Below are 20,544 nucleotides of genomic sequence, written 5' to 3' on the forward strand. Positions count from 1 at the left end.
TTGCAAATGTGTTTCTACGTGCCAAGAAATGATATGATGCCATCGCCATGGTCACTCGCTCTTTAATGTTGACACTGATCAAATCTAATTAATGGGGAGGAAGTAAGGCAGGAAGATTTTAAAAAGTGATATTTACCTTTTCACTCAAACCACCACAGATGGCACCAACGGTCACAAATAATCATTTTTGCTATGATGACTCTTGGCATGTTCAGAATTTATAGTATCGCTGGCGAACAAAAGCTTGTCCAAGTTTTAACCGAAAGACAACAACAACAAAAATGTTTTCATAATGTTCTCTAAATAAAAAAATTGAGATGCATTCCTTAAAACAGCAAAGACATGCAAGTACACATTTTTTTGTTATTTAGAATTTTTTTTTTTTTAAATATATTTCGCATTACCACCATTACATTTTACAATATTGACATTTATTAAAAACCTTAAACAATATCTTGAACTAGATACTAACTGTTTATTTGGCCTTTTTTTTTGATTACAAATAAGCTAATGGTAAACAGTTATTTATTTCTAGATGATTCTATAGACAAAAAAAGTATTTTCCCCTTAACATCCGTGGAGTTGCAAACCGGTGATGTTAGTAAAAACTTAAAACACTTGAAAATAAATAATAAGGGTGATAAATAAGAGTATAAAAGTATTTTATCGATTTGTAAAGATAAGATTTTTTGAAGTAAAAAAAAAACCCTACATGACTTGCATTGAATGAAAGAAGTAGCAGACTTGTCGTGTTTGCTGCATGTTCGCTCTTGTAGTTTATTTACAAACTGTTAAAAACTACAAACTGTCCATGTCCTCCATCTTTGTGACCCAGAAGAAAACAAACTTCTCCCGTCACATATCGGCTTATTTTGCTACCACATGCTCACATCCATCCAAAAGGCTTTATTTTACATATTTAAAATACATTTAAAATTATTCTTCTTGGAGACTAGCAACAGTACACTACTGCCTGTGGCCATTTGGACGAAAAACATATTGCACAGCTTGACTTCATAATTTTCTTAAATAGTGCAAAAAGGATTTTCCGTCTTTGTTTTTATAAACAGGAATGCTCGAGAGCCTCAGTCGAGACATATTTGTACAGTGAACTACCGACATAATAAACAGAAACAAAAACCAACATTGAGGAGGAAAAGGATCCAACTTTGTCCTCAAATAAAAATAATTAATAGTCATAAGGCAACAAGGGGGGTTAACACAAAAACGCTTAGAGATTGCCACAGACAACAACAGAAATCTCCACTGCGGAGAAAACAGTCATTTTTTTCTTAAAAAAACAAAACAAAACAAAAACAAACAGGAGAAAACAAGCAACAATAAAAACAAAATAAGAAGAAAAAGCAGGGTGTTAGGAACTGAAATAAGTCCGGTTTTTAAGCTCCACATTCCAGATCAGCTACGAGATTCTATCCAGTCTAGCTCTAGAGTTTGTTGGCAGCCAGTGACTGAAAAAGCATCACTGTGGGCAACGAGACGCCAGTGAGGAGATTTGTAAAACGGAGGCCATCCGATTCCATCCAAGTGCTGAGGGTAAACAAGTGCTGTGGTGGTGGGATGGGGAGGGGGGGGCTTGGACTTACTTGATGTTGTTGGCGTCGGCCACTGCCGCAGAGAAGGACGTGGCGGAGGAGGAGTCTTTTAAGGGCTTGTGGGCCGGGCCCAGGACGTGGCCTGGCACCCAGCCCTCGGCGGCGGGTGACTGGCTGTCGGCGGGTCGGTAAACGAGGTACATGTTCTGCTGATTGGTGGCCAGGACCTGCACCGTCTCACCCTGACTCACGCATATCTCGTTCTCCTTCAGTGCGGAGTAGTCCTGAACCACACGCATGGTGGATGAAGCGCCATTGCAGCAGCCGCCGTCGTTCTCCTGAGGAAGATGAGGATGGCGGCAAGGACGGGGAGAGAAAGAGGAAGAAGAGGAGGACAAGGTTACAGGGTGCGTCTACGAGGGCTGGACAACGGTGCGGACGACTGGGATGCCGTTACAGGTGTCGTCCTGAGGGGGGTGAGGCTGGAGGTCGGGATCAAGGAAGAGGAGGAGGAAGAACAGCAAAAATATTTTTATGTCATCTACAAGCAACTTTGTCACATTGTGAAGTTCAGGCAAGTTGACGTGCGTTCATTTACAGAGGCTCCGAAATAGACTGAGAAATAGCAGTACTAAAAATAGTGCCTGGTTTTGCCAATAGGAAAAAAAAACAATGAATAAAGTAGAGGCATAATGGCAGAGGGTAAAACTATCCTTTCTTAAGACTCACCTTGGCATCGAAGCACGACGTGCCGCCGTTGGAGGTCGACGTGGTCAACTGGCTCCGTCCTCTCTCGCCGTCCTTGTCGCCGAGGCCAACTGCCGACGAGGGCCGGCTGTGAGAGGGTGTGGTTGAGCGATTGCTGGCAGTTGAGCGGTTTCTGGTCAGTGACGAGCTGCCGCCGCGCTTCTGCTGGTACTCGATGGGGTACACGAGTGCTGAGTTGGAGGACACAAAACCTTTGCAATGAAAAATGACCGCCAGGTTGAAAAGTTCCAGGATAATCTGAATGTGAGTGATTTGTTCTCACCGGACAAAAAGTTGCTTTGAGCATCCAGTAGTGCCTGGATGTGTCCGACCCAGACTTGCTTGGTGTCAACGTTGGCCGCCTGGAGGGTGAAACTCTCCGACGAGCTGCGACACGACAAGACAAACTTGCACGGATCGTTGTCCACGCTCTCCGCCAAATCCAAGTAGGACACCTAAAGTCAACACCATCGTTACGACTAGAAATTCCTTACAGATCACAATTCAAAATACGACAATATAGCAAATATATGTATATGGGTCATTTTCATCTAATTTGATGAAACGCAGTAAAGACACTGGTAAAAAATCTATTTTAAATGCAGCCTTTGCTTTATATCTGTAAAGGTCTCCTATGCCGAAAAAGCTACTTTTAAAGTCCTACTTTCAAAACATTATTTAAAATGTTAGGAATTCATAGTACCTTGATGCTCTTTTTAAACTGGTATCCGGGCGTGGACGAGCCTTTCCTGAGCAGCTCACTGAAGATGACGATCTGCTCGAAGAGAAACACCCGCCGTTCTTTCGAGCGCGACAAGACGCCGGCGTCCTGCTCGGTCACGAAGAAAGTCTCCTGCTGCAGCAGCTTGCCCTGATTGGTCAGCTTGCCCTGGGCAGGAACAACACTGGTCAGCACTTTGGCAGTACATCCTGATGACCAAGTTCTCTTTATTCTTAAGATTCTTATCCCAAAATTAGCACACAATGTCTGAAGGTTTCAAGCATACTTTCAAAGTTTGTAAAAACAATTAAGAGAGTTGAATGCCTTCAGTGTAGAACCACATTGTGCTGCAATGTTTTTATGTTGTCTGTCTCTATATTGCAGATTTTCATCAAATTGCGAGTGGGTCTGGATCCCTGAGGTTCACTTTATATTCAGTTTTAGGTTAAAAACAAAAAAACAAAAACATACCTCGTATCCTTGTAGTCGACCTAAGTTCATCATGTCGTTACACAATTTGGGAACCTGAGACATCAGATCTACTGCTTGCTGTAGGGGGAAGACACAGTGATTGGACATCAAGAGGCATTGAAGGCGGTACTTTGAATTTCTGTCCAGTGCAAGTTAGTTCAAGTTGTTTTTACCTCTATTTGTTCACAGTCCATTCCCGCCTTGGAGCTGTACTTCAGAAAATCCTACGACAAATTATGGCATGGCATGAATATACATTACAAAGTCGCCACTGGTACCAAACACAGACCTGATGACATACCTTCAGTAGCAGCTGATATTTGGTGATCCTTTGGATTGGTTTGATAAGGAAATCGCTAATGGTCAACCGGCATTGAATATCCTTCTGGACTCCCTGCAATGGAGAAACAAAAAGGACCTAAAATTCAAGTCAACCTTAAATAGTGCAGTAACAACTATGGTTATAGGAAAAGCATAGGAAATATCCTGAGAATTAAGAAAATGAATGGAGCTAAAACATTTCCCTGAGGAAGTTAATGTTGGAGGGTCAGTGTGCAAAATCATGTTCCTGTACATTACATGCTTTTCAATAGAAAGGTGTGTCACACACAATACACACACGCTCGCACGCACGCACACACACACACACGCACATACACATACTCACCCACATACAAAAAAATATATATATATATATATATATATATATATATATATATATATGTGTGTATATGTATATATATATGTATATATATTAAAAAAAAAAAAAATTATTAATTTTTTTTAAATTGATTTGTTTGTTTTTTTTTTTTTTTTTAAAAATGAGAGCAATGATGATGTCAAATCGAATGAACAATGCTGAGCTCTCCTGAGAAAAAAAAAAAAAAAAAAAGGTGTGTCACAATACTTGTAAAGTATAAAAAGTAACTCACATCAAAATAATTGTCATATTCTGCTACAATGAACTCAGACTTGGGTTTGTTCTGACAGTAGATCACATACATGTGCAGTCTTCTCTCCTGCGAAAACAAAAACAACAAAAACAGTTCAGCAGGTGGACACTCAGGGAGCATTATTCTTTCATCATTATTATAAGCCTCCTCGTCTTCTCATTCACATGTTTGATGAAGAGCTCGGGGAGGTGCTCGTGGTCGTCCAGACATTTCTCCAGTTCTACCACAAAGAAGCTGCAAGCACAGAACAACATTTATCAGACACAACCACAAATGTTCAAATCCAAGATTCTCTGTGACTTACTCTCTATGCCAGTCAAATATCTGATGGATGTTGCCAAAGACGATTTTCTCTTTTCCTTTCATGTCATCGGGAACACCTATTTCTTCTATCCTCTTCATGAAACCCTGCAGAAATGATGACATCATGCAATACGTTTTTTCTGTTAACCTAATTCCTAACCTGATTAATTCTGTTAACCTTCAAGAATTCCATACATACATATCAAGTAGCCGTAACATTAAATACAAACTTTTCAAAGAAGTTAGAAATTGTGCTAAAAACAGAGGTGGCAAATCCAGGTCCAGAAAGTAAAAATCCTGCCACAGTTTGGCTTTAGCCCCAAATGCTAGATAGCTAGCTCCCTAGCTAGCTCCAATGGTGCTCGTTTACCTGCTAAGGGAGTGAGCTAGCTAGCCAGCTAGCATCAGGGGCTAAAACCAAACTGTGGCATGATTTTTACTTTCTGGACCTGGACAATTGATGACTAACCTCAACCACGATGCCCAAGTCTTTGACATAGTCCTTCTCCGTCTGGATCAACTCATTAAGAACAAACCTAAGCGGAAACAAAAAGGTCACTTTATTATTGGAAATACATCAAGAGCATGTGCAACGAAGTGAGGCAGGTGTTGGACTCACATGCGCCCCCTCATGGCTTTGGCTCTCTGCTCCAGTTCAATGTTCCGGGGCTGGACTGGCGTGCTTTGTTCCAGTGGGGAGAGTGGGGAGAAGACGGGATGTACGCCTGGTTCTAAGGTCTGTTGCAAAAAAAAAAAGAGAAGATAGATGGGGGTTAAAGTACAGCTAAGTAGTCGATACCTTTGTCAAGTAGGCAATGTTTTGATGCCTGAATTTGTTTGTTGGCAGGATTTTTCACAAAAACAAGTGGGATTAGTGTGATGAAGAACACATTCAATTTTAGGTTGACTCAAGATGGTGAAGGTGGTGATTTTTGTCATCATTGTTTGGCCGTGAGGTGGCCTGTGTTGTTTGTAACTCTTTTCAGTTGTTTATTAACTTCCACTCATTATCAGGATTTACATTTTTGTAACTTATCTCTAGTCATAGTTGTGGACAGAGATTGATGAAATTTGGTGTATTACTTTGCTGTGATGTAAGGTCAAACATATAAAGCTTTAATGATGTGGGGCCACAATGTAGATCTGGATTATTTTTCTAACATGAACATAAACACACAGTATTCATTGCGTTCGCAGGACGACTTTTTGCTCTCTATCCCAAACGCTCGGACAGAAATTGGTTAAAAAAAAAAGAAGCCTTTTGGGTACTCCGCACCCTCGGTCTGGAATCTTCTGCACAACGACTTAAAGCTCAAGGAACTGGTGTCCTTAAATGTTTTAAAATCTACATTGAAAGACACGGAAACAGCTTCCATACAGTGTCCATGTCTTTAGCTTGGCTGTTTGAAAAATTTTATTAATCATTTAATTTGAATTTTTTTTAATTTGTCTCAATCTGTAGTGTATGTCTGTAAATCTGTGTTCTTTTACTTGCTCTGCCAGGACTCTCTTGAAAAATATTTTTTTAAACTAATTTGCTCCCAAAAACCTATAAATACGTTCTATTTTAAATATTGCCATGGTCTCAAAAACGTATTTATATTTTTAATGCTAGAGCATACAGAAGGCTTTGACACAGCCTCTGAACTGAAGAGAAAGCATAAAGCAATTGTAGTTATTACAAAAACCGCCAGCAGGTGGCAGCATATTATAAGAGATCAACCAGGGCCATGTTACAAAAAGGCTCTTTTCCCCAGTGTTTTAAACAGATTTGTGAAAATTGAATATTAATAATAAATATTCTAATGCTAATAAATAAAAAACTAACAGAAATGTACTTTTTTTTTCCTAGTGAAAGAATAGACTCTTATAATCTTTTGGTAGGTTTCATGTTTTTATAGCAATAGAACACAATATTCAGTGGGCCTTGCAAAATCAGTCAAAATCCACTAAAACAGCCGATAGCAAAGACGTTTACTTTAGTGAAAATGGCTGGGAGAGAATGGGACCAACCTAGCTAAATAAAGGTTAAATGAAAATGCAATAAAGTAGCTAACAAAACTTTATTAACATTCTGGATACTCAACCCAGATCTGTATTCTAAATCAGGATCACATTTGTAACACAAATATCATTAAAGACAAAACAAAGTGTTGCCTGGATAAAACTAATAAAAGACCGCATTGCTATCTGGATTATTTTTGCAACACAAAGAAACCCCCCCAAAAATTGTTAATTGTGAGTGACGTTTGGTGTGGAACTTTCTTATAACCCGAAGACAATGTTAACAATGATTACCATCTGTAGATCTAAAATCTTGATCATCGTTGTAAAACAAACATATCTTGAAATGTTACTGCTGTTTTGGGTATGTGACATTTGGTGTGACCCAAAAATGACTAGATTGCTCTTGATCCATAATACAAAACATTTTTTGCATAACATCCACATAATCTGGATTAAAGAAGTTGTAGGAATGTAAGTGTGTAGCCTTGATATGCCACAATACTTTATATTTAATGTTTGAAAATGATTCTTTATCTAGCTCTGTGTCAACAACAAATTAACTTGTAGCTTTGGTAAGATCCAGAATTTGGAATAGATATATTTGGTTTAATATATGTACTATATTCATTGGAGGAGCTATCAAGTAACTATTGATTTTTGTGAATGGTAGAACCATTTTTTTTCTTTTTACCAGTGTTAGCCAGCAGAGGACAGCATTACATGACAATACTGTATATGAAAAGCGAGGTAAAAAAAATATTCATGTCTAAGGTAACCAGACAGACAGCACGCACACACACACTCACCATCTTGGCTTTAACCAGTTTTTCTATGGCGCTAACCAGTTCGGCAGCGCAGGGCACCTCAGAGGACGACTGTAGAGAGGTTAGCAAGGACGACGACTGAAAGAGGAGGATGACAAGAGGAGGCAAAAACAACAAGAGCGTGTTAGGAAGGACGGCGATAGTCAAGGTAGGAAAAAGTCCAGAAAGTGAAAATTGACAGTTAAGTGAAACCTGACTGGAGGAGGAGAGGGTGAGTAGTAGGGACAAAACAAAAGTTGCTACCTGAATGACTATAAAATAAGGTCATTGTGTGAATGCCAAGGGACAACCACTGACAATATGATGCTTTTCAACCAAAAAGCAATGTGCTAAACTTAAAAATCCCATAACTACCATCACAATTTTGATGAAAACACAAACAGAAAAAAATGCTGCTCGCTTTCATGGTTGTGTTATTTTTCTCAACCATCATTCTTATCAGTTCTGACGATATCTGACATTCTTTAGCCAAAGGATCAGAAATGAGATTAGGTCTGATCAGGTCAATTTATTGTGCGGGATATATTCCATACTCACAACAGGTGAAAATCTTATGTTACAGTACATTCCGTACTAGCTTTACTCCTTCGTCACACATGTTAACTCTTTAAAACTAACTTTACTCAAAGTATACATTAGTACGTGATACATTACATATAATGGAAAATGCCAAGGATAGGCTAATGGAAATGAGCATAACTGTTATGCTAATTATAACCTTCAAACAACTGCTAGCACATAAAAACAAAGCACACAACAACTCTCACAAGCATACACTATTTTGAGGTAGATTATTTTTTTTTTACTAGCTCCTTCCGCTAGCCGTTCTTGTTAGCCACTCCAGCCTATGGCTTCAACTAACTCCCGCTTGTTGCTCTTGTTAGCTACTCCGGCTAATTCCTGCTCGCTCGGGCTTTCGGCGTCGCTCGCCAGGCTTCACAACGGCTGCCAAGTCGCCGTCTCATGCAAAATAAGAATTGGTGGTAGGCTTGCGAAATGTGCTCTCTCTGAGCCACCGTAGTGTGAGTGCTCCTGCGTGCTTCTAATCACTGAATGTCCTTTTAAACTTGCTTTTACACCAGTGCTTTATACTGTAGAAACTGATAAAAAAAAAAAGACCACTCAAAAAGATGTGATACGTGTGGGCACGAAAAATGAATCACGCTTTAGTATAGGGGAACACTGTACTTCATTTTATCTTAGCATTCACAAGTCCTTTCAAAAGGACTAGTGAAAACTTTTTATTTCATCTGAATCACCTTTTCGTCTTGCGCTGAGGGATCCTTGATGATCTCCATGGGCGGAGGCAGTGGGGTGTGCGCCTCCTCATCCTGCTCCTCCTCGCCGCCACTCTGCATGCCGGATGGCGTCTTGGAGAGGAGGTTACCCTCCTTGCCGAGGATGTGCTGAGGTGGGATAATAGGAGGCATTGATAATACTATTCCATGAAATTTTTATTAAGCGCAGAAAAAATATTGTAGTACATGAGTTTAGTTTTCATGATTGAGACTATACCTCATCGATGATGTCATCCTGCGGGTTAAGGTCAGGCTGGCCCTTCCTACTCTCATCTCTTGCACCCCCAGGACCTGTCAATCAATTAGTACACATATTAACTCATGACTCAGCGTTTATTGAATTTAAATGAACAAGTTTTATTTTTTTTTAATAGACATAGCTCATTTGTCTGTTACACCGAAGGGTACACGGTCAGGAGATAACAATGGCGCCTCTTTGTTAGCAAAGAGTACAAGCTAATGACCATCCAAATCATCTGAACTGGGTCGATGTTGTCATGTAGTGAGGCAAACACTTTGTATTAGTCAGCTGACATGAATGGACTCGACATGTGACAGTAGCATGAGAAAACAGTTTGATATCCTAATTGCTTTTAGTGTAGAGTACTGCGGTGTAGTGTGTCTCATGCTAGCTTGCTGGATTGGGGGACAAAGGTGACGCAGCTATTTTTTACGCAGTTTAAAATAAGATTATTTTCCCAGTTTTTTATACCTTACTGTTCTGTATAAATTTCACTGATGTGGAATTGGGGGAGGGGGACAATGTCGACCTCGCAATTTTTTGCCTTCAAGTCCCTTTCCTTGTTTGTAAAAGCTGATGTTTTTAAACTTTTTTTTCATTGTCGCTATTTTTTATACAATAAACATTAACAAAAAATTGGGAAATGGAGTTGATCTGGCAAATTTTTTGCCTCTGAAAGTAGTTATAAACCCTTTGATATTGTCTATTAACACTGACACTTCAGACGTTTTCTATTCTGTTAAAATGGTGCCGACACGCAATTGCAGGAGGAGTCAACCCAAGCAAGTGAATCTATCCACCTTACTTTTTGCCTTAAAAAGTTTTCACTCAAGTTTTGTGTAGACATACATATCGGTGTCAAAATCTGGTCGATTTAATATTTTTTCACAAATCTATACGTTTGGTTAGTCCACAAACTCCATTTGAGTGCTCGTGGCCGGCGCGGGCCCGCGTGAACCGTGGGGCATACACTGTAAAAAAATAAAAAAACACGCCGTAAAAAAATCCACGAAACAGCGAGGCCTTGAAAGATGAACCCGCGAGAAACGAGGGGACACTGTAATTATAAAAGAATAACATTGGTCTACAGCAAATTCTATTCAGATATGGCTTTAAAAAGTCTTCAGTTTTTTAAAGTCCATTAGTCCATCATTTTGATGTTATTTTTCCATCTGATCAGTAAAAAAAATACGGATGTTACCATGCGTTCTAATTTATAGCTATGTTGTTTCAGAAAAAAACAAAAGCAACTTCACCTGTTGCTGACCTAACCCTAAATTCATGAATACTGTATTACTAAACAATATTACACATATCATTATTATTTTTATTATTATTATATAAAAACAAGGGCAGATTTGGAATCAGTGCAAAAAAAAAAAAAACTAGAAAAGTTTACTTGAACCTCTAATTTAAATAAAAACAAAACAAAACAATGCTGACTAATGTAATGCAAAATCAGAAACTATTGTGACCCTGGAACTTGGCCAAATTGACTTGAAATACACGTTGCAATTAAGTCATTCTTACCTGTCTTCTTCTGTTTGTTACTGGGGAGTTTCTTAACCGAACTGCCATGACTGAGGCGTCGGACGGGATTGGTCAGCCATTTCCGGAGCGTGTTTCCGGAGCGTTTGGGTCCTGGCGAGTTGGACTGCAGTGAGTTGAGGGACGACTGCGGCTGGAGGTTTGCCACCGATTCGGTCTTCCCATCAGAGCCACTGACAGGATAGTTTTCTGAAAAACAACAACAAGAAAATGTCAACGTTTGAGGGCACATTTCCTGGTAGAGTACTTGGAGTAGAATGGGAACTAAATTATTCCTAGGAAATATGATTGCAATGGTTGCAATACTGAAAGTGGCGCACTAGACTAACATTAGACAACAGTTCGGTCATCCAAAATTTTGAATTTATGGGACAAAGTTCTTATGGATGAAATGTGTCAAATTCATCCCTAAAGTAGTTTTCGTTTCTGAATATTTCTGTACGTTATAATAAAGTTATTTTATTTATTTTATTTTTAATTATAGTTTTTTAGCTCTATTTTTTCCCCTAAGAGCACATTTTTTGCCCAAAAACAAAGGAAAGAAAATTAATTGTTGTTATTAGATTAAAAATCCAATGTTGTGTACATTGACTTTTTATCAAAGGAAGTGTAAAAGCAAAATTTCCAGAAACCTTTAGTTGAGAGTACTTGATTGCCTTTATTTTTGACCTTGCTCAATGTGACCGCAGGATTTACACAATTCATTCAAGCGTCAACACAAGCTGACAAGATGGCGCGCAGACTTTAAACACTATTGCGTAGTTTCACTTATTACAAACAGTTGTCATTCATCTGAGGGAACAGGATGTAGAGAACAACGTAGAAGAAAAACATTTTTGTTCGACAGTCAGTATGTGTGTGTGTGTGTGTGTGTCTGTGTGTGTGTGTGTAGTCATGTGTCAGCAGTGCGGTGGATCAGCTGTGCTCACACACAGCTGGGAGGGAAGGGGTGCGGCCGAGCGTACAGTGCAAGTGTGTCTCAGACAGGAAACGGAAGTTCAAGGGTCAGGGGGATCTCCTGAGGTGTTCTTTGCGGAACAATAAACTATTTTCTTTTTTTACCCCCAAAGCTTCATGTTGCTCACTGCTAAGTAGTTTGTCCTCTCTAATCTAATCTGCCCTCTACTTTGCTAAACATGCAGTAAGAGTAGTGAAAAGGATGTGAGGTGAATGGAGTGCAAAATACTCGATAAGTGCTGTGAATGTTTAATAATGTCATTTGTCCAGAGATCCCAACCTTTTTCATCACATCTCAACAGCATTCTGAATATTTTGTCTGGAACATTTTGATTTTGTCAGAAACATTTGTGTAATAGCCAAAACAAAGACACCGGCAGAAAGACTTCCAACAACAATAGTATTTAATTTTTATTATTATGTGAAATGGTCCACATGGGTCAACAAATTAAAAACTTTTTAAATGAGATCAAATTCCCGAAATGGCAAATTGGATTTGAGAATTTGGTGTCAATTAAAACATTATTTGCCACTTGGTGTGGCCTGTGACAAGAAACTTTATTGATATTCTATTACGGCTATTATATCTCAAGTGTACGATGGCGTATTAGGAACATGTATAAATATATATAGTTCTAATATTCCGAGAAAAAATTCACAAATTCACGAGAAAACCTCACAGATTTGCGACATTACAAAGTGGCAAATTTGCAAGACAAAAATCTCACAGATTTATGAGAAAAAACTCACAGTTTTGTGACATTATAAAGTGGCAAATTAGGGAGAAAAAAAATCAAAATTTTTTATGAGAAATAAACTCGCAAATTTGTGAGAATATAAAGTGGCACATTTTTGCAAGGAAAAAAACTCACAAATTTACAAGAAATAAACTGGCAGGTTTGTAAGAAAAAAATCTCACAAATTTACGAAGAAAAAACTATGTTTTGTGACGTTATAAAGTGCCAAATTTGCAAGGAAAAACTCACAAATTACGAGAATTAAACTCACAAATTTGTGACACAATAAAGTGGTAAATTTGTGAGAAAAAAAATCTAATACATTTATGAGAAATCAACTCGCAAATTTGTGACACTATTATTAAGTGGCAAATTTTTGCGAGAAAAAAACTCAAACAAATTTACGTGAAATAAACTCACAGTTTGAGAGAAAAATGCTCAGAAATTTGCGAGAAATACACAAAGTGTACTCGGATGCTTACTCGTTTGTGACGCGTCAATGTGGCGTGTCATCTTTCATACATGTCACATGAAATTGACGACATCAAGGAATTTCCAAACTTTCCCATTTAATCCCGACTCCCTATATTGTCAATCTCCTCTGCTGGGAGGCGATTGCATTGCAACATAACTTGCTTTAATGCATGAATACAGAAATTTAAAATAAGACTTGATAAATATAGGTTTGATAAAGAAAAAGATTCCGATACTTTCACTTACTACTTTCATATACTGATAAAATGTCTTTACCCATCTCGAAATGGGAGACAGACTTGTCTATAGCACCGGAACCTGACTTTTGGATTCAAGTTTGTGAAAACGCATTTAAAATGACAAAACACACAAATTTACAACTTATCCAATATAAAGTTATTCACAGAACATACATTACTCAATATATGATGAAGAAAATGGGACTCTCAGACTCCGACATTTGTCTCCAATGCTTACAAAACACTACAGACACTTATGTTCATGCTTTATGGTTATGTACTCCGGTTATGTATTTCTGGACTAAAGTCTTAGAAAAACTTTCCGCTATTTTGGACTGTAGGATACCTTTATCTCCAAACTTGTGTTTGCTAGGTGACCTAACAACAACTGATTTACCACATAAACAATTTCAATCTACACTTGTAGCCCTTACTATCGCTAAAAAAACAATTCTTGTTAACTGGAAAAATAAACAAACTCTGAATATCGACCAATGGTCTAACCTCCTCATAAATCACATTTTAATGGAAAAAATATCTGCCTCAAATAAAAACCAAATATCAAAATTTATAGAAACATGGTCTACGTATATAGAATTTTTTAACCTAATTCCGGTTACTTAATTCTGTCTGTTAGCGAGAGCCACTACATCGTGATAACTTACATTGATGTTTCTGCATTTGGCAATTTATTATTATATTATATTATTAGTATGGGATTTTTTTTAATGGGCTTTAGGTGAACTGATGAATACACACACGCTCGCACGCACGCACGCACACACACACACACACACACACGCACATACACATACTCACCCACATACAAAAAAAAAAAGTATATATATATATATATATATATGTGTGTATATGTATATATATGTGTATATGTATTTAAAAAAAAAAAAAAAACATTTACTAAAATTTTTTTAAATTGATTTGTTGTTTAAAAAAAAAAAAGGAGAGCAATGATGATGTCAAATCGAATGAACAATACTGAGCTCTTCTGTAAAAAAAAAAAAAAAAGAAAAAATAAAAGAAAAAGATTCCGGAATTGAAGATTATCGCTATGTTTGGATTACACGACATTCACTTCTTTTATAAGGTAAGGGTACTGTCAGTGTTAGGAAACACAGCCGTTTTGCGTCTTCTGTTCAATTTGGTGCTGTTTGAGGGTCACATTATGGTGTATTAATTAAATTTTTCTTGGTTGCTATATGCATTAACACAAATCATTTCTGAAATTATGTTAAAGGCGAGGAATTCCGGGTTATTTTCAGGCAGGTCCGCCAAGACGTTTGCTCATTTGTAGTGGTTAACTGAAATGAAACAATTCAGGAGGAGGAACCTTATTTTCATTCACATTCAGCTGAGAGAAGAACATCCACCACACTGACATTTTGTGTGTGTGTGTGTCACCATGGAGACGGTTGTGACCACCCAAAATATGTTTCCCAAAAACAATGTGCATCACTTTCCAGTAAGGCCTGATTGAAACTGTGTGATTAAAACATGCCGACGCCAGAAGAAAGTGAGAGGATAACAACTAGTGTAGCTGTTGCAAACTACTACATACTATAAATGCATACATATGCTGATAAAGTGGAATTCATTTGTAAAAGTAATTATTATTTAACTTATTCACCCTGCAGCTATTTTCACTAAAGCAACCCCCTTTGCTCCCGGCTGTTTTACTGGATTTTCACTGATTTTGCAAGGCCCACAGAATATTGTGTTCTATTGCTATAAAAAAAAAGGAACTTCAAAAGAAGGATTAGTGTCTCTTCTTTCATCAGGAAAGTATCGATTTCAGTTTTTGCAGCAATTAGCATGAGAATGTAACTATGTTTCATCATTATTCGCAAACCTGTTGAAAACACTGGCAAAAAGCTTGTTGCAACATGGCCGTGGCTGATCTCTTATACTCTGATGCCAACTGCTGGCCGTTTTTGTAATAACTACCATTGCTGCAAGCATTTTCTTCAGTTCAGAGGCTGCATCAAAGCCTTCTGTATGTTCTAGCATTAAAAAAAAACATAACACGTATAAATACGTCTTTGGGACACGTAAAAATAGAACACATTTATACGTTTTTGGGAGCAAATGAGTTAATTAACAGTGTTTTCTTTTTATTGAACTAAGCAGAATATGTCATAGGAAGTTCTATTTCTGGTTCTTTTGTTAAAATCACACATTCTACAGTGGCATTACAATGCACAAAATTCCTTCATTTGAACATTTAAAGCAGGGGTGGCCAAATTCAGTCCTCGAGAGCCCCTATCCAGCCAGTTTTCCATGTTTCTTACCACTAACACACCTGATTCATGATCAGTATCGTAATCAGGCTTCTGCAAAGCTTGCTGATGAGCTGATCATTAGATTCAGCTGCGTTGAAGAAGGGAGACATGGAAAACAGGCTGGATAAGGGCTCTTGAGGACCGAACTTGGCCACCCCTGATGTAAAGCATCGGCACATTTAATTAAAATGTGTTAAACTAACATATACAATTTATGATTATATTTAAGGAACATACGGGAAAATACATTTAACACATTTTAATCATGAGCAACTGAAATGTATTTTTCCCTTTATTGTGTCTATTATTTTATTTTTATTTTTTAGTGCACCATTAACTTGTGACACACACACGCACGCAAGCCTGCCCTGACGTTAGCGCAACACTTCACTCGTTACTCCCTTAAGTGCTGTTGTGCAAATGCAGTGTCATGTGACTTGTGCGGATTCAGCAAAAGCCATGTTAGCTCTTGAACGTCCTTGACAGTTGCTCGACAACACAAAACACGCACGCACGCATGCGTGATTGATAACATTCCACTCCCCGAGTATGACTGCACCGCCTTGAAGGCAAAAAAAAAAAAGATCAACCAAATAGTAAACCTTCGTATGTCAAATACTTTTGCTTTAGTGGCCTATGGGAGCGTATGAGGCCTGAATTTGCACGAGAGACGTAAAGAATTGAGAAACAAACAAAAGTCATTTTGAAAGACTATTATATGCCTCTGCAGGTGCTGCTGATTGGTTCAACAGTTAACATATTAACTCATTCACTGCCATTGACGGCTATAGGCGTCAAAAATTCATTTAAACTATTTCTATTAGTTGAACATTTTTTTCCCACTTTTGTTAACAAGAGTATGAAAACCTAGAAAAAAAGATTGTACATTTAGAACAGATATAAAACATTTTATTAATTGTGAGTTAACTATTGAAGTCATGCTATTCATTTTAATCGCCTTACACCCCTAATATTTAATAACCTTTAAAAAAAAAAGATTATTAAAAAAAAATGTGTAGGTTTTCATACTCTTGTTAACAAAAGTGGGTAAAAATTTAAAACTCATAGAAATAGTTCAAATGAATTTTTGACGTTTATAGGCGTCAATGGCAGTGGATGAGTTAATGCCTATGTGACTGATACCATCTATGAACTGAAGTTATTACAGTTATGACCTTCTTCTCATCTGACGGGATAAAAGAGGGCAGAATTTGAAGAGCGAAGCCGCTAGGCGTCAGGTGAGATGGAACAACGGCGCTTCTGTTGCGAGCCGACACAATAGACAGACGGTGGACTGCCGCCGTGGCCGTCAGTCAGTCACTTTGAATAGAAAAGCTCTCTTGTCTCATCCCGGCTTGCTTTCGATCACCCTCACAGCACGCCTCGACGCAGTCGGTTTCATTCTGTAATTACACCACACACACCTCATGGCGGCCCCCTCTGCCCCCTGCGCTGTGAATAGCTCCAGTGACAACATACACGCGTCATCTTTCCTCTTTGACTACCAGCCAGATACAGTAGTTTACCATTGCTTTGCTTTACAAACACTTCAAAGCTTTTGCGGATCAAAAAACAATATGGCCTGATAATGATTTTTGAATAATCTTACAACCGCGATATTCGATCAATTTAATGCTGTTAACTTCAGTGGAGTATTTAATTTACTTTTCAATTAACTTTATAAGAAATGCTGCTGACCCTGAGAACTCTCTGCACCTTTTTAGTGAACTAAGTTCAGACAAGAACAGATTCTTGTTTGAACTCAGTACAAATTTAACATTTCAGATAGTGATTTTTGTTATACCTTTATTTACTCTAGAAATATTTATTTATGATCTTTTTTTGTGTTTATTTCACTTTTTAATACATGCTAATGACCTTGGGAGGTTGCTAAACCTTTTGTTTAAAATAAAGATTTGGGGAACGGGGGGGCACCTCCAATATTTTTAGCTTAAACATTTTCAACAAAATTAAGAGTTGGAGTTCTTTTTTTTAAATTGTATTTATTTATTGACACCAATATTTTCTCTTTTAATGAAAATGAATATCGGCTCCATATATCGGTTCTCGGCATCCTTGACTACTAATAATCAGTATCGGTATCAGCTCTGAAAAAAACATATTGGTCTATCTCTACATAAAATAAATAAAAAATAATAAAAAATATATATGTTCTTGTTGTTAACTTATATAAATTATTACATACAATAAAAAATCATTTTTTTATGTTTGAGACTCAAATTATGAAAAGTCATTCTTAGTGCAGCTTTGTTTATTGTTGTTAAAAATACCTGAGTGTACCTGAGTTAAAAATGTGCTTCCTTGCCTGATAAATATAATTATTGTTGTCATGCAAACATTCAAGTTTATGCTCGCGTTTCAAGAATGCAAAAGGGAGATAAGCAAGGAATTTCACTGTGGTGATGACTGTTTCTTCTTTCTATTGATTAGAAAAAAATCAGAGTAGTAAAAGCAGATGAGTCAATATTTAAAAAGGCGTGATTCCAACTTCGAACCCAGAACATCTTGGCTGTAAGCTAGATGAGCTAATTACAACACTTTTGTTTGACCATGCAAATAGTAAAATGCAATACAACATTTAGCTGTATAACTATGTTTTGCTCTTGGCAGTTAATCAAAAGAGGAACTTTTGAGGAGTTCAGGCGTAGTCCGGAGAACTTTGCGCAGTAAACAGTCACTTGAACGTGTTGAATGATTGTTATAATTTCAGCTAGATAAAATACTGATATATGTCTGGATCTTGCCTTTCAAGACTTTGTAAATTAAGATGAGTCAGCACATATTGTTATATTAAATTTCTTCAGTAATGGACATTCCATAGGGCAATTGCAATTCATAAATCCCCCATAATATGTTTGGTTACCGGCAGCTTGTGATGACATCATATCGGGACGTATTCTGACAAACAAGCAAAGGTTTACAGTATTAAATGAGTCATTAGAAATCATGCAGAAGAAAACGGGAAGTCTATTATTATTATTGCAGACTTGCGCAAGCACAGATTTTTGTTATGTGATTCTTGCTGGTAAACACAATTTTTTGCACAGTAGCCGCTCCCTTTAATGAGAGCAGACACAGCTATAGTGTAATTTATTGTCTGTCAATTCTCACTCAGTTTTATCGCCAGACAGCCACAAACTAGCAACTAGCTTGACTGTATGCAACCAGTACAACCGGTTTGGCTACATACTGTACAGTAGCAATCCTGCACACTCACAATACAACACGGAGCAGTCAAAGTCCGCTGCGATTGTGCACACAAAGCCACAAAGTTAACCTTTAGCTGGCACGATGGATAAACATTACACATACCTGGCCGTGTTTAATTGGACAGAAAAATCAAAGAATCAGACTAAGGGTTGATTTTTCATATCCAAAGGATTGTGTGAAATGGCAAGATTATACATGATGCTGCATTGAATGCGTAACTCCAACGAGCAAGCAAACAACAACAATGGAGGCAAATTGTGCTAATAAACATGCTACTTGCGGCACTTTTATCACTGGCTATTCATAAAAAAATGCTTCAGGAACACAAGGAACCACACTGCCCCTAAGTGGCCAACATCAACAGCGCTCCCAATTAAGGCACACACAAACCAAGGGCAAGGCAGTATAAAATAATTTAAATAAAATTGATTTTGGGACATTTAAAATCGATTCTGAATCGTACTAAATGAGAATCGCGATTCTTATCAATTTTGAATTTTTTGACACATGAGGACCCTTCGGTCACATATACACTACAAAGTATAGCCCAGATGTGTAAAAAATAAAGAATAAATTTTTTTATCAAAAATCTAAACTCAAACCTGGAGGTTCAAATATCTGAATTGTTTGAAAATTGTCTGAACTGCTGAAAATTTTTCAGTTCAACGGAATGTCTGGAGCTGGTCCAACTCTGAACAAATGTGCTCACTCTCTTTTTTTTTTTTTAAGTTCTGAAAAATTGCTCATGCTGGTAAGCCGACACACACGCACACACAAAGCATTTTGCTTGTGTGGATCAGTGAAAATGTAATAAAAAAAGGTAAGGTTAAAGGGTTGTTGAGGCTAAGATACAAAAACAAAAATGTAGACTCACATGTATACAGTCACAAATGTGAACACAGACATATTAAAGCGACAGGTCCTATCTTCCTTATGTTTCATTATTTATTTATTATTACCAATCAAACTGTCAGGACAAAAAAAGTCAAGGATCGAGAGACAAGCCGATCACACGTACCTCCCTTTACACTCCCGTGTCACACAATCCATACAGCCGTCTCAGTTATTGTTTGGCTCACCTGCACAGCAGCAACAGCAGCGTTCCAAGATCCATCCACACCAATGCCAGCCTCGCTTCATTCTTACACACACGCACGATTGAGGTTACATTTACACACCTGTATCTCTCACACACACAAAAGCATACTTTACAACAAGTTCAGACAGCCACAGTGAGTGGACTAAGATTGAGAGAGGAGTAGTAAAAAGAGAAGGAGGAGGAGGAGGAGGAGGAGCTGCCGTCACATCTCCCTCCCTTAACCTGCACAAATCAAGTTTCATTTTCAGTGACCTTTCATCAACACTCACAATCTATTAAAAGCAAAAATAAAACATATTTCTAAATTTGAAACAACCGAGAAAAGTCTTGTTATAAAGTCCGCCAAATTTGATTGAAATTCAAAAAATAATTATTCTGTACAAACAAATGAGCTCAAAGGTCTGCCGTGTGAGCCACAGGCTGAATGATCGTGTGCCGCTGTGTTCAATTAACTCATTCACTCACAGCCATTTTCACTGAAGCAACCCTCTTCGCTTCCGGCTGTTTTACTGGATTTTGACTTATTTTGCAAGGCCCACAGAATGTTGTGTTCTATTGCTATAAAAACATGGAACCTACCAAAAGAAAGATTCGAGTCTCTTCTTTCATCAGGAAAAAAAAGTATATTTCTGTCTGTTTCCGTTTTACCGCAAGTAGCATTAGAATATAGCTAAGTTTCATCATTATTCACAAACCTGTTGAAAACACTGGCAAAAAGAGCTTGTTGCAACATGGCCCTGGTTGACCTCTTATACTCTGCTGCCACCTGCTGGCCGTTTTTTTGTAATAACAAATACAATAATAAAATACAAGTATGAAAACAGACATGCAATATGGTTCGTTT

General features: G+C 37.8%; 1 protein-coding gene across 5 annotated transcripts in view; it reads right to left on the reverse strand.

The window, feature by feature from the left end:
• Positions 1–20,544, reverse strand: part of kalrna (kalirin RhoGEF kinase a) — a 138,971-nt gene that overhangs the window by 12,832 nt on the left and 105,595 nt on the right. For 2 of the 5 annotated variants that reach the window (XM_077579217.1, XM_077579220.1), the window contains 16 exons: positions 10,649–10,855; positions 9,095–9,168; positions 8,839–8,985; positions 7,562–7,657; positions 5,368–5,486; positions 5,218–5,284; positions 4,750–4,853; positions 4,610–4,679; positions 4,425–4,511; positions 3,794–3,886; positions 3,666–3,716; positions 3,493–3,570; positions 3,004–3,189; positions 2,584–2,755; positions 2,283–2,491; positions 1,605–1,891 (listed from right to left, as the gene is read on the reverse strand). In XM_077579217.1, the coding sequence (XP_077435343.1) occupies positions 1,605–1,891; positions 2,283–2,491; positions 2,584–2,755; positions 3,004–3,189; positions 3,493–3,570; positions 3,666–3,716; positions 3,794–3,886; positions 4,425–4,511; positions 4,610–4,679; positions 4,750–4,853; positions 5,218–5,284; positions 5,368–5,486; positions 7,562–7,657; positions 8,839–8,985; positions 9,095–9,168; positions 10,649–10,855 (2,047 nt within the window). Of the gene's footprint in view, positions 1–1,604; positions 2,036–2,282; positions 2,492–2,583; positions 2,756–3,003; positions 3,190–3,492; positions 3,571–3,665; positions 3,717–3,793; positions 3,887–4,424; positions 4,512–4,609; positions 4,680–4,749; positions 4,854–5,217; positions 5,285–5,367; positions 5,487–7,561; positions 7,658–8,838; positions 8,986–9,094; positions 9,169–10,648; positions 10,856–19,680; positions 19,850–20,544 lie in introns of those variants that run through there. The other 3 variants (XM_077579222.1, XM_077579219.1, XM_077579218.1) reach the window with 3 other exon arrangements.

Source organism: Vanacampus margaritifer, chromosome 11 (genome assembly GCF_051991255.1).
Source record: "Vanacampus margaritifer isolate UIUO_Vmar chromosome 11, RoL_Vmar_1.0, whole genome shotgun sequence".
Classification (NCBI taxonomy): Eukaryota; Metazoa; Chordata; class Actinopteri; order Syngnathiformes; family Syngnathidae; genus Vanacampus; species Vanacampus margaritifer.